General features: G+C 42.5%; 2 protein-coding genes across 5 annotated transcripts; both read right to left on the bottom strand.

Annotated features, from left to right (window-relative positions):
* Positions 1 to 398: 398 nt before the first annotated feature.
* LOC139634605 (biotinidase-like) lies at positions 399 to 8,858 on the bottom strand. Of its 3 annotated transcripts, none has more exons than XM_071501174.1 (7): positions 8,842 to 8,858; positions 2,993 to 3,150; positions 2,357 to 2,506; positions 2,027 to 2,178; positions 1,741 to 1,918; positions 1,057 to 1,629; positions 399 to 976 (listed from the first exon to the last, which is right to left on the bottom strand). In XM_071501174.1, exons 2-7 carry the CDS (start codon positions 3,044 to 3,046, stop codon positions 704 to 706), a joined length of 1,380 nt encoding a protein of 459 aa, XP_071357275.1. In that variant the 5' UTR covers positions 3,047 to 3,150; positions 8,842 to 8,858; the 3' UTR covers positions 399 to 703. The 3 variants fall into 3 exon arrangements, with proteins under 3 accessions (XP_071357275.1, XP_071357274.1, XP_071357273.1); XM_071501173.1 differs by lacking the exon at positions 8,842 to 8,858 and adding an exon at positions 5,475 to 6,313; XM_071501172.1 differs by lacking the exon at positions 8,842 to 8,858 and having other exon boundaries at positions 2,993 to 4,195.
* A 1,428-nt stretch (positions 8,859 to 10,286) lies between these two features.
* LOC139634603 (biotinidase-like) lies at positions 10,287 to 13,825 on the bottom strand. 2 transcript variants are annotated; one of them, XM_071501169.1, is made up of 6 exons: positions 13,762 to 13,825; positions 12,090 to 12,239; positions 11,784 to 11,935; positions 11,509 to 11,686; positions 10,806 to 11,399; positions 10,287 to 10,725 (listed from the first exon to the last, which is right to left on the bottom strand). In XM_071501169.1, the coding sequence occupies exons 3-6, from the start codon at positions 11,912 to 11,914 to the stop codon at positions 10,453 to 10,455; spliced, it is 1,176 nt and encodes a 391-aa protein (XP_071357270.1). In that variant the 5' UTR covers positions 11,915 to 11,935; positions 12,090 to 12,239; positions 13,762 to 13,825; the 3' UTR covers positions 10,287 to 10,452. The 2 variants fall into 2 exon arrangements, with proteins under 2 accessions (XP_071357270.1, XP_071357269.1); XM_071501168.1 differs by lacking the exon at positions 13,762 to 13,825 and adding an exon at positions 12,771 to 13,700.
* Positions 13,826 to 13,827: the final 2 nt, after the last annotated feature.

The following is a 13,827-nucleotide window of genomic DNA, read 5'->3' on the forward strand; positions in this document are numbered from 1 at the left end:
CAGATTTTATCAGAAAGCTGTGATCTGTGTCCTTGTCCTCCCCCTCCAGCTCCATCCCTACCTCTCCCTCTTTTGCAGATGGATTGCTGGTTCAGGGATCAGCTGATTGATGGTGGAAAGGAGCACCCTAAGGAACTTTTACTTGCAATGATGTAAACTATTGAAAGTTTTTTGCAATTGCAGAAAACTCCACACACAAACCAAATGAGACAGAACACTTGGAGCTAAACACCTCACTTGTATGTCAAAATTAAAATCTCCAATCAAAACCTGTCAATCCTTTTTCAATAGGGCATTTTACAACAAATGATACACACACACACACACACACACACACAACTTAAATTATTCATAAAGCAGCAACAAGACATTGATGAACTTAACATGTAACACTGCTGTCTGTAGAACTTTGTACATCTTTTTAATTTTGTCATACATGCTTCACACAACACAAAATTGAAAAAAAAAGTAAAACAAAATGTGTTTCAACTTTTGGTTCCTTTGTTTAAGGCATAATTTCAAAGGTTAAGGTTAAGGTTTGATGCTTTTGTCTAAACATTCACTTTCAGTGTGTTAACAATCGCGAAAAATGGTTATGTCTGAGACAGGACAAAGTAGCTAAAACTGTGGATATGGTGTGTAAATAAGATGTTTGTCTGTCGATCAACTAATGTATTAATCAACTAATCAATTCAGCTTTAGTTCATTCATTGTCCAGGTGGTACATTCGTCCATACAGGCAGGCAGTGACCAAGCCACCAGTCATATTTGAATGTTTCATGGTCACTCTGCCACCTGCAGTCTTCTCCAGATGCTCTGGCTCCTCCACGACCTGATGGCTAGCTAAAACTGATGGGTACACATATTTGGTCCCAAACTTCCCCTCCAACAGGAAGTCCATTTTAGTCTCAGCCTCTTTTACTATCTGTCCACAGGAACTGGCCTCCAACCCTGCACAGCGGACTACTGCACACACCTGTAGACAGAGATGGGATAAATGTAACAAGTGTCTCATTTACCAGTTTTAAAGTTTCACAGTTCTTCATATTTATATACCTGCAGGGCATAACGTCCATTCACAGTGTGAGTTCCAGCAAATGCTCCCAATGCATAGAGCTCTTTACTGCTTCCCTGTGGTAATTGTCGGTACTGCAGGTGACAGCAGAACGTGCCATTACACACATTTAGGTTGCCCTCTGTCTCATTTAGTAATACAAATGTGAATGGGTCAAACATCATGGGTGAGACAAAGGTGGGAGAGGAGGAAGACAGCAGTTCAGGATGAGAAGAATCACAACAGTTGCCTTGAGATGACGTGGATGTCATGGACTCAGCCGTAACTACCCCCTCCTCAGTGGCCACACTCTGTCCACCCCACAGTGGGTCTAAGACTGGCACTCTGGCCACCAGCAGCTTGCCCTCCTCTGGATCTCCTTTGTGGGCATGGTGGTAGGTGGCAGAAAAAGGGGTGTAGATACCACTTCCTGTCATCCTCTTGTGGTCGTACCGAATGTTGGCTGCGAGTAGGGTGACATTAGCACCCAGGCTTAAAGCTCGATGGAATTGGACTGAGTCCAGCAGGGGGAGTGCGTTCATCCAGGCTGTTGGGAAGATCAGCTGACGCACGCCCTAAAAGAGGTGCAAAGAAAGAGGCTGAGGATAAGAGGAGATAAAGATTAAACACAGCAAAGTATAGCTGAATACAGATTGTTGTTGCTATATGTGTATATATTTTTGTACCTTCTCCACCAGGGTAATTGTGGGCACATGGAACAGAATGTCAAAGCAGATGTGGAGGCCGAACCTCCCAGCAAAAGGTGTATCAAATGTTATGATCTCAGGCTGTGGTGGTGTGTCAAAAGCTTCTTCAAAGTACAGGTTTTGTTTATGGTAGCGTGCCACCAGCTGGCCATCAGACCTGTATGACAGAAGATACCGTCAATACGTTACATAGACTAGGAAACTGTGAATTTAATCGCTTGCTGGACTTCAGCTTAACTATTTCTATTTTAAAGTTACACTGCACCTGAAAACCACATTGGTGTTGAACTGCCAGTGTCCATCAGGGGGACAGGTGGAGGAAGGGCTGGACTTCATGGGGCAAGGCTGCAGGTCAGGCAAGTTGGCCACTAGGTAGAGGTTGTGACGACGTGCCATACAACTCAACTTCTGGATAACCTATGAATCAACCACGTTTGACTGTAATTCATATTGTGAATGTGACCTTGTTCGATGGAAGGCACCAAGCAGCCAAGTGTCTTCATGTCAAAGCAATCCTCATCACAGAAGTTTGTGAATACCACTGAGCAAGACCTGAACAACTACATGCATCAAATCTAATTATATGATTGTACACCTCAGTGTTGGCATATTTTCCTGGCTCGGTGCAGGGATTCCAGCTCTCCTGCTGGGGGTCTGGAATAGTTTGTAGGTAGCCAGAGATGGTTGTTCGGTTGAAGGTGAAACCATGAAGACCATCCTCGGGAAATACCAGGATCTGGGCACCCTGATGGAGAGAGTGTGACAAGATTCATTAATGTAGTTGTGACCGCCAAGACATTCAATCTCCTTCTTTACAAGACCATAATGATAAAACACTCAATACTAAGTTTTCAGTGGGACAACTTCATAAATATACGGTCACTATTTTAAGGAATAACCCTTTTATTGTATCATATTGTCTGAGCTTTTAACGTATGTCAGTTCCATATGACGTCTTCAGGAAAAAAATATAGTCAGAAGAAAAGAAATCTATAATTGTGTATTGAATTTGACTTTCAATTATCTTTGTCAGTACCTCTGAAGCCAGTTTAGTTCATTCTGAAATCTTTTGTTGCACCTAACAGAATGAGCTACCTTATGTTCAAGTATATCATTTTGAACGATATGGATACTAGATAAAAAGAACAGCTATTTTTGAATGACACAGTCAACAACATTGTTTCTTTGACTAAAATTAAACAATTTTATAACTCTCCTGTCCTGTGTATACCTGTTGGGCAGCAAGGGCAGCCTGCTCCTCGTAGATATCCAGGTTTTTCTGCATATGTTTCAGTGCAGCAGGGCGGGACAGGGGGACATGAGACTCCGGCTCCAGAATTATGCGGTGTTCATACACAGCAGCAACATAAGTAGAACCGGCAACGTGTTCTGTTCGACCAATGGCCGATGTGAAAGATAAAGTGACAAAAACAACAGCAAAGAAATACATTGTTTCTTCTTTGAGAGACGTGAATGCAATAAAACAGACTGACCATTTATAAGGGCCTGTAGGGCCCTGGACAGGTCAGAAGTCCAGGTAAATAGAGCTGATTCAGCTGAATAATTTTCTGTTTGCAAGAGATAAGAAACTCCCTTTTTACGAAATAGTGAGTTTATAGATTCTGGTAATGGCTGAGTACATGTCAACGGGTTCCTTGTCTGTTGAAGGCAAAATGAAGAAACTGTCTGTGGTTTGGGGCCACCAGCACATGGAAATAAGTGTTCTGCCTGACACAGCCTGGAGAACATCCCTTGAGCTAAGCATGTGAAAACAAAAGAAAAATGAGGATTTCAAACACCTGAGATCTAAAATCAGGTGAAAGCCCCAATCCTTTGTTTAAAACAAGGGGGAAAATCACTCAACTGAATTAAACTTAGCTGACCATAATTGATAAGAGATAAGAAATTCCCTTTTTACGAAATACTGTTGTGTTTATATGGCAATAATACAGATCTACATGGACTACATTGGCCAGATCACACAAATCAAGGGTTACCATACTGGATGACTGTCAAAAACAACATGCAATACCTGCATATGCATTGCGCACCTGCACCTTTTGCTGACAAAGTTACACGTGTGACCTATGTGACACAAGGAGCCCATCACCAATCAGTTGTCCTTTCCAGAATCCTCTCCTCAAGATTAAGAGTAGCAATGTACTCAGAGTTCATAGAATATTAGATACATTTGGCACTCTGGTTGTCCAGATTTTTACTAAGCTATCTCGCCTGCTCTAGTAAACTCCCCTCTGTCAGGGTTGTCAGGAAAGTACGGCGGAAACAACTCGAGTCTCTCTTTTTATTTTTATTGTGTGCACACATACACACAATAGTATTCACTCGCTACGTGTTAGCCTGCCTACTACAGCTACACTACTCGTGGTCTTAAATTAAACCAGGTTGGACTGGGTTGTAAACCTGTAATGTAAACACAAGCACAAAGAACAGAATTAACTATTAATATTATACAGATACTCATATAACATTATTTCCCGTTCACAGTTTTATCAGTTATTACTCACCGACAAGGCGTACTGGTCCTGACAATAACTCAAATGAGAAAGAAAAAAGAGACTAGGCACGTGTGCCCTGCGGCGAACTGCACATGCTCCTCACAGGAGATAATGGAAAAACCGTACATGCATCACTCATAATAATAAAGCAACAGTGATGACTGCTGGAAAGTTCTACACTGGTTCTACTGCGTTCTTCTGACAGACATGGTATCTGATATTGGGATGACCCATACATTCAAGGCCACAAGGAATCTACACTTAATGTGCAACAGTTGCAGACCAAAGGAGCAGACAAGACAGCTGTTGCCACGGTTTGAGGGGTGGCCACGTGGCCCTACAGAATTTGGCGAAGGTGTACAAAGATTGATGGGCTGATTAAAAGCTCCTTAAGAGGAAATGAAGGGTTGGGCCACATGGTAAGCCTAGATCCATCAAAATTCCAATGCAAATACTCCCTGGAAAAGGACAGGAACAGATACAAGCATCACCAATATTAACAGCTATAAAACTGAGGTGGACAGATTCTTAGATTATTATGATTTGAAGAAATGGTGCTAGGCCCCAAATCAAAGATCATACTTCATATATTGTTATGCCATCAGACAGGTCACTTCTTACAAAGATCTAAGAAGCTGACAGACTCATGTTGCAAGTTTCTGTGCAAGGATCCATCAGCAGAAACTCAGAGTTTTTGGACATTGCAGGAATATTATGTACATTTCTTTAGAGCTATACATGTAAGAAATGTATAACCAAAGTAATAGATTATGGATTTATGGCCTAATATAAACATCTCAACGTGGATTTTTCTCTGCCTTAACGATGTACATAGTTTAGTCTGAGAGTAGTTACAACTGGAATTGCTTTAAAATTTTGTAAGACATCTATGATTATACTTAATTTTCCACTGTCCATCACTGTCTGTTCCTCTTAGGGTCATGAGATACAGGTATACTCTGCTCTGCCTGCATGATAACACACTACGTTCACACTGGATCTGTTTAACAGTGTATCTCCCCTCTCTCTACCCTTCTGCAGACCCCTGCATGTAGCAGCCAGAAGTGTTGGATGGTGGTGGTCCAGGAGCTGCTGGGGAAAGGAGCCAGTATGCTAGCAAGATGGTCAGCTTTTATGTCACTGGTTTAACACTCACTCTTACTATTCACATATGTAATTCTAGAGTGAAATTCTAACCTTTTTTTTCTTCCTCTCGCTCATCTCATTTCTAGGTTGCACTCCAGCTTCGGACTGCACTCCCAGCTGTGATTTGGCCGACTGCCTGGCCCTCCCTTCCTCCCTCCATGGTCAACATAGCAGCTTGGCACGTTCTCTCACTCAAACAGTCATCAACTACCACCTAACCTCTAACCACATCTCCAAAGGTGTGGTCTTTTCTTGCCCACCCCCTTCGTGGTCTGACTGTGACTCCTATTGCAGGCCAGAGTGCCCACTGTCCTTTGTCTCTGCAGACAATGAATTGAATAACTCAGATTCAGAGACATACTAAGAACTATTGGACAGAGTCTCATAATTCTCCACATTCAGTCAGCCAGCCAGGAGCCTTAATAGTTAATTGACCGGGGTCAAAAAGAGAGGAGAAAGGGAGAAAATAGAGCCAGATCATTTTCAGGTAACTTCTTCGAATGAAATTATAAAAATTGCTCTAAACCATGTTTGTTTCCTTAAAGTCTTTTCTCACTATTACTGGAAGAGCATCTACTAAAGAAAAGGACAGGACAGGAAAAAGGACAGCTTTTTGTTGCCTTAAGAGGAAAACAGAAGGATAATCTCATTGGACTAGTGGAGTGATAACGTTTTTTCCCTACTGTACTTTTGAGCTAGACCTGCTAACACCGGGATACATCTAGCTCTGGTCAGCAATGTCAAGGTGTAAAATCAACATTCACTCCCAGGTCAAATGACTATGCAGTAGTGACAGATTTATCGGCCCCAACTCCCTCCCCAACATGCGATGTGATGTAAACATGACACCCAGGCTAACACGTTGATTTTCACCCCTTTTCCATGCTGTGGTGTTTTTCAGAGCACATAGTGTAAACAGACTGTTACCAGCCAGCACAGTGCTGTTAAACCAGAAACACTGCAGCTACACTTTCCACTGAGAGTGAACTGTGCTCAAGCCTGTGCTCATTAAATTTTCATTAAGCCTTGTATGGAGCCTACGACACTTTACAGGAGGACCAACCTAGGGATGGGGGTCCCCTGGGGATTTCTTGTCAAAACGGGAGCTAACAGCTTGCTCTTATCATCCTGATCACCGATGACCAGTTTAAAGCTCCTGCAAAACAGCATAGCAACATGCATTGAGATATAAATGCTTAAATTTTTGTCAGTATTGAAGTGTCACACATCATTAGTTCAGATAGATTTTACATAATTCAACTGTTCAGTTCATTTTACCAAAAAAGATTCATTCCAATTTACCAGCATCAAAAACCAGAATGATAGCGAGACAGTAGTGATTCTGTACCTTTAAGGTGGTTGTGAAGTCCAACTGTCTGTCTATTCTTCTATTACATATATTTCTTTAGTCCATAAGGGTCCACCGATCAAAAGAATCAAAACAAATTACAAATTGTGACTATTGTCATGTGAAGTCAATTGCAGATTATCCTATCACTTTGCTGTATGCTCTGTGACTTGTGTCTGTCTGACTGACTGATGTGCTAACTTCCATCCCTGGACAGAAAAAGATAAATCCTATGAAATAGCTCTGGCCTTGAGCATTCAGGAAGGCCTGGGCCGATGATTTTGGTCTCATCCACTATAAACCAAAATGCAACTGTGGGGTTATTATCCAATTTCAAGTCAATAGCACGTGGCAATGGCAAAATTTTTTACTTCCCACCACTCAAAACAGAATACTTTTTGACTGCTTTAAGCAAGAAAATATGGCCAGAAAAAAACTGAAAAACATGAAGTACAAAATCTCTAATAGTGTATTTGATTTTGAACGGTCTTTCTCAGTGCCTTTGATGCCAGTTTAGTTCATTACCTTTTATCACACCTGACAGAATGGGATTCATTATTTTTAAATATATAATATTCAAGAATGTTGATAGTTGAAAGTTTTTTTTTTTTTGCAACAATAAGCATAACTTTGACTAGAAAAATGACACAGTTTATAACTTTGTCCTTTGCTAAGACCTGTTGGGCTGCTTGGGCAGCCTGTTTCGCATGTATATCCAGCTTTTTCTGCGGATGTTGTAGGGCAGCAGGATGGGGCAGGGGGACACAAGGCTTTGGCTTCAGGATTAGGTGGTGCTTGTACAAGGCGGCAACATAAAAAGAACCGGCAACAGGTTCTGTTCAACCAACAGCCGACATAAACAACAAACTGACAAAAATGGCAACAAACAAAAACATAATTTCTTCCTTCAGAGACATGAATACTATGAAACACTGACTAGTTACACCACAGAACCTGACAGGTCAGAAGTCCAAGTAAACAAAGCTGACTCAGCTGAATAATTGAATCATTTCTGTTTTACGAAATAGGGTTGTGTTAATTGTACTGTATAAATATATATATATATTTTTAATTATATGGATCCACATGCATAAGCTTAGTGTCATACCTTGTGCTTTGGACAAAACTGGTCAGATCCCAGAAATCAAGTGATAGTATTCTGGATGACTTTGAGGGAGAAATCTTCACTTGGGCTAGATGAGTTCAGATCCTCCACCACACAATTTGTACACAAGCCGTCTTCTGCTTCTGAGTTCAATGTGATGCAGTTTTAATGCAAAAAGGGAATAAAGGAGGTTAGCTTATAGCTAACTGCTAGAAACCTGAGACCTGGTTGCTTCACTGCAGAATCCAGTTGTGTATGCAGTCATTGTTTAAGATTATCAGTCATTGTTATATTTATTTATTATTATTATTATTATTATTTTCTTATGTGCTGTAGCATTCATGTGATAATTCTACTGCTGTAAGAGCTAAGTTCAAGTGACAGCAAAAGTAAGTTAAAAGTGTTCTGCATATAATATTTCACGTCATGCCATAGTCTACTTAAAATGGTTAAGTTAAAAACATTACAATAAGCTAAAAAGATAAGATAAAAGATACATCAGAAACGGTAACTGTTGCTGAGACAGTGTATTGGAAATATATATGTTTTGCATGCAAATGTGACTCAATAAAGACGAGTAAAGGTGAGAGCTGTGTGTTGTTTTCTTCTTCTCCCACTACTGTTCGCCTTGCTTAAGGGCACATGGGGAGCATCAAGGTTACAATATAGTATATAGTCCATATTGTTGAAACCAGGGTCTGGAACATCCATAGTATTCACAGGACTAGTTGCAGTTCACAGACAGATCAGTCATGTGGTCCTCAGGTAAGATCCTAGACTCTGGCTAATTGAGAAATGTGCAAAGAGGTGAAGCATGTGTAGAACCGAAACTTTGATGAATGCCAGTTTGTGCTGAGCAGAGAGAGAAACCCTTATCCGAGAAAGCCTTGTTAAGCTTCATGTAGTCGGAGTTACAGTTGTGAGAGATGGCAACTGGGAGAGGAAGGGTTAGCACCTCAACTTACAGCTCTCAAGAGGGGGCACCTTCAACTATGGTACATGGAATCCTTCAGTGAAATCCCAAGAGGTCTTAAGATCCATCAGACCAAGATAAGATACTTGAGTGAGGAGCAAGCGGTACAATGCACATTGCCGGTCTCTGATTCCATACTTGATGAGATGGAGGAGGAGCTTATTGTATGATAGTACATCTTGGTGTTGTATCACCCCGCCCCCCTCCAGGTTCCAGGAGTCCCGGTAAACAGACTCCCACAGACTGACTCAGCTGAATCATTTTCTGTCTACGTGTATTAAGAGCTCCCTTTTACGAAATAGCACTGTTTATTATATAAAACAGACTGACTAGTTACACCACAGATCCTGACAGGTCAGAAGTCTAAGTAAACAAAAGGCCAAAGTGGCCGCAGTATAGATGTCACTCCTTGCAATGCCCTTCAAAGCGGCCTAAGATGTGGAGACACTCCCGGTTGAATGACAGTTCACACGGACAACCTGCAGGCTATCCTCCAAAGCCTGTAAGCTTGCACGCCGTCAAGCCTTTAAGTTCAAGGACCTGCAACTCCTAAAACCCAATCCTTCCAGTGCTTTCCATAACAAACAACAACACAGCAGACTTCAGAACCCAGATGACACATCTATACTGTATACTGCCTCAGTGCTTGAACAGGACAAGCTGATAGCTGGATACACTTTGCCAAATTTTGCAGGGGAAAACTGCTCAATTGATGGGCTGATATTAACCAACTATATAGCTAAACTGGACAGATTCATGGAGTGATGTGACGAGCATCATTCCACGTAAAATTGAAGAAATGGGGCTACACCCCAGATTGATCAGATATCATAGTTTATACATGATTGTGACATCCAAAAGGTCACTTTTGACAAATATCTTAGAAGCTGACACACACATGTTGTACTTTTCTGTTGAAAATCCATCAGCAGAGCCTCAGGGTATTTATTAACTGCAGGAATATTATGGTGATTTTTTTATACAGCAATGATAGAGACAATTTGTGTTATGGCAAGGTATAAAATCTACCAACATAGAAGTTTAAGACTCAAATCATTACTGATTAACATGGTAGGGACAATTCTGGGAATGGCTGAGTACATGTCAACAGGACCTTTGTCCCTTGATGGCAAAATAAAGAAACCGTGTCTGGTTTGGGGCCACCAGCACATTGAAATAAGTGTTCTGCCTGACACAGCCTGGAGAACCTCCCTTGTGCTAAGCATGTGAAAACAAAGGAAAAATGAGGATCTCAAACACGTGAGATCTAAAATCAGGTGAAAACCCCAATCCTTTGTTTGGAACAAGAACAGTTAGTTGAATGCTCTCAACTGAATCAAACTCAGCTGTACGTAATTAATGGTGCCCTTTTTTGTGGGGATGTGGAGATGTTGTGGAGAGAAACGGGTGGTGACTGGACTGATGACGAAAGAGGAACACATTTTTTAATTTATTGCAGTTTTTTATGACAAAGTAAAAATTCATAACAGCTGAACTGTCATTACTAGTTTTGGTCAGAGCAGTTACATTTTTAAATCTTTTTTTTTTTTTAATGTATTCATTTTTTTCTCTCCTGACACACACACATCTATTTTAAAGTGGTTCATTCATTGTCCAGGTGGTACATTCGTCCATACAGGCAGGCAGTAACCAAGCCACCAGTCATTTTTGAATGTTTCATGGTCACTCTGCCATCTACAGTCTTCTGCAGATGCTCTGGCTGCTCCAGGACCAAATGGCTGGCCAGAACTGATGGGTACACATATTTGGTCCCAAACTTCCCCTCCAACAGGAAGTCCATTTTAGTCTCAGCCTCTTCTACTTCCTGTCCGCAGGAACTGGCCTCCAACCCTGCACAGCGGACTACTGCACACACCTGTAGACAGAGAAGGGATAAATGTAACAAGTGTCTCATTTACCAGTTTTAAAGTTTCACAGTTCTTCATATTTATATACCTGCAGGGCATAACGTCCATTCACAGTGTGAGTTCCAGCAAATGCTCCCAATGCATAGAGCTCTTTACTGCTCCCCTGTGGTAATTGCCGGTATTTCAGGTGACAGCAGAACGTGCCATCACACACATTTAGGTTGCCCTCTGTCTCATTGAGAAACACAAATGTGAATGGGTCATACATCATGGATGAGACAAAGGTGGGAGAGGAGGAAGAGACTGCAGAAGCAGTTTTGGGATGAGAAGAATCAGAACAGCTCTCTTGGTGACAGTATCCAGAGGCCATAGATAATGTGGACTCAGCCATAACTACTCTCTCTTCAGTGGCCATGCTCTGTCCCACCCACAGTGGGTCTAAGACTGGCACTCTGGCCACCAGCAGCCTGCCCTCCTCTGGATCTCCTCTGTGGGCATGGTGGTAGGTGGCAGAAAAAGGGGTGTAGATACCACTTCCTGTCATGATCAGTTGGTCATTGCGAATGTTGGCTGCGAGTAGGGTGACATTAGCACCCAGGCTTAAAGCCCTCTGGAACTGGATCGTGTCCAACAAGGGGAGCTGGTTCATCCAGGCTGTTGGGAAGATCAGCTGACGCACACCCTGAAAGAGGTGCAAAAAAGATGCTGAGGGTAAGAGAATAAAAAGACCAAACACAGCAAAGTATAGCTTAATACAGATTGTTGTTGCTATATGTATATATTTTTTGTACCCTCTCCACCAGGGTAATTGTGGGCTCATGGAACAGGATGTCAAAGCAGGTGAGGAGGCCGAACCTCCCAGCAAAAGGTGTATCAAATGTTATGATCTCAGGTTGTGGTGGTGTGTCAAAAGCTTCTTCAAAGTACAGGTTTTGTTTATGGTAGCGTGCCACCAGCTGGCCATCAGACCTGTGTGACAGAGGAAACTGTTAATATTTCACATAGACTAGGAAATTGTATATTTGTGCTGGACTTCAGCTTAACTATTTCTATTTTTACACTACACCTGAAAACCACATTGGTGTTGAACTGCCAGTGTCCATCAGAGGGACAGTTGGAGGAAGGGCTGGTCTTCGAGGGGCAAGGCTGCAGGTCAGCCATGTTGGCCACAAGGTAGAGGTTGTGACGACGTGCCATACAGCTCAAACTCTGGAGAACCTATGAAACAACATGAAACAACCACATTCAAGTGAAGAGTGAAAGCTCTCGGCAGCCTAGAGGTATCTCCATGTCAAGGCACTCACCACAACAGTGCATCATGTCAGTTTGCCTGCTCAATAATGACATCAACTCTAAATGCATGATTGTACACCTCAGTGTTGTTGTATCTTCCTGGCTCGGTGCAGGGATTCCAGCTCTCCTGCTGGGGGTCAGGAATAGTCTCTAGGTAGCCAGAGATGGATGATCGGCTGAAGTTGAAACCTTGAAGACCATCCTCTGGAAACACCAGGATCTGGGCACCCTGACCAAGGGAAGATGAGGGCAGAGCATTGAGATGAGACAAGAGAAAAAGGTTCATCAATCTGTCACAGTGACTCTCCTCTGTGACATTAAACCCACCCTTTTAACTGGCCATATCGGGGGGGAAAAACACTTACACCTATGTCTACGATGGAACTCTGCGGTTTGCAAAAATAATAACAGAAATTTACTGTTAAATTTAGTAAATGGTTATGATCCAAGCTCAGGCAAGTGTTATAACAAATGGCAATCATGGCCTGAAATTACCTCTTGATGGGTCCAAGGGCCAGTACAGTTTGAGTTAAAAATTAACAAAAATTGAATACTGTTTGACTGCTCAAAAAAATATGGTCAGAGTTTATCTTTGTTTTGAAGTTAGTTGAATTTAGTCTTATTCCACTTGACAAACTGTGCTAGTGTATTTTTGGATATATATCAGACAGAACAGGGTTAACATCATTTATTTCTGAAGCAAGTAATGAGCACTATTGCTGCAAAGGTACATTTTTAAGACTGTCTAAACTGTCTATACCTGTTGGGCAGCCCGGGCAGCCTGCTCCTCGTAGATATCCAGGTTTTTCTGGACATGTTGCAGGGCAGCGGGGCGGGACAGGGGGACATGAGGCTGCGGGTTCAGGATTGAGTGGTGCTCGTAAACCGCAGCGACGTACGAGGAGTCCGCAACAGGCTCGGTCTGACCGACGACCGACGGTACAGACAGACTGAGAGAAAAGGCAACTAAGAAAAGCATTGTTTCTTCCCTGAGAGACACGAACGGTGTAACCCAGACTGACTTCACCACAGTGCTTGTAGTGAGAGATCAGAAGTCCAAGTGGACAGAGCTGACTCAGCTGAGCAACTTTCTGGTTTGACGGTGATGAGAAGCTCTCATTGCGAAATAGTGTTTAATGTATAAATGTGGAGCAACTTGTGCAGCAACTTATCCATTTGCAGCAACTTATTCATTTGACTGCACTGCAAACAGCTCTTTCACGGTACTATCGACTTTTATATACAGTCTATGGCGGCATCGAGACGTAAATAAACTTTTGTTTTGAAAATCCTGCACAGGAAGCACTAGGCGCATAACCCGGAAACACTTTGAAAATTTGACCTTTTCTCACAACCAGCATGAGCTCAACCCGTGTCCATCGTTGATAGTAGATTTGTGTCTTCAAGTGGACGATTTTTGAAACATTTGAGGACAATTACTAAAAGGCAGGAATCTAACCAGGGTGTGTATGAGTATTAGCGCCCGCCCTGCGGTACAATGTCAGCAGTACCAGAGGCACCAACAGGAGGAGCAGGTGACCCCGTGTCTAAACCCAGTCAGATGTTTAAGGGCTGCTGGAGCTGTCGGCTCATCTCCGGTGGTGGTCTAATCCTGTCGGGAGCTTATGTGTTTATGGCAGCCCGGAAAGTGATGAAACGAGGCGGAACTACCTCCATGGGCACGGTGGCACAGATTACATTCGCTGCAAGTGAGTCGCACACCGCTGTGGACTGCCCAGGTGGAGCATTACCTGTTGTTGTCTTTTCAAAGAGGTGATGCACCTGTGTTTGTCTCTCAGGTTTGGCCGCGTGGGGAA

Source organism: Trachinotus anak, unplaced genomic scaffold (assembly GCF_046630095.1).
Source record: "Trachinotus anak isolate AG129_WGS33_773 ecotype Australia unplaced genomic scaffold, CSIRO_AGI_Tana_v1 ptg000016l, whole genome shotgun sequence".
Lineage (NCBI taxonomy): Eukaryota > Metazoa > Chordata > Actinopteri > Carangiformes > Carangidae > Trachinotus > Trachinotus anak.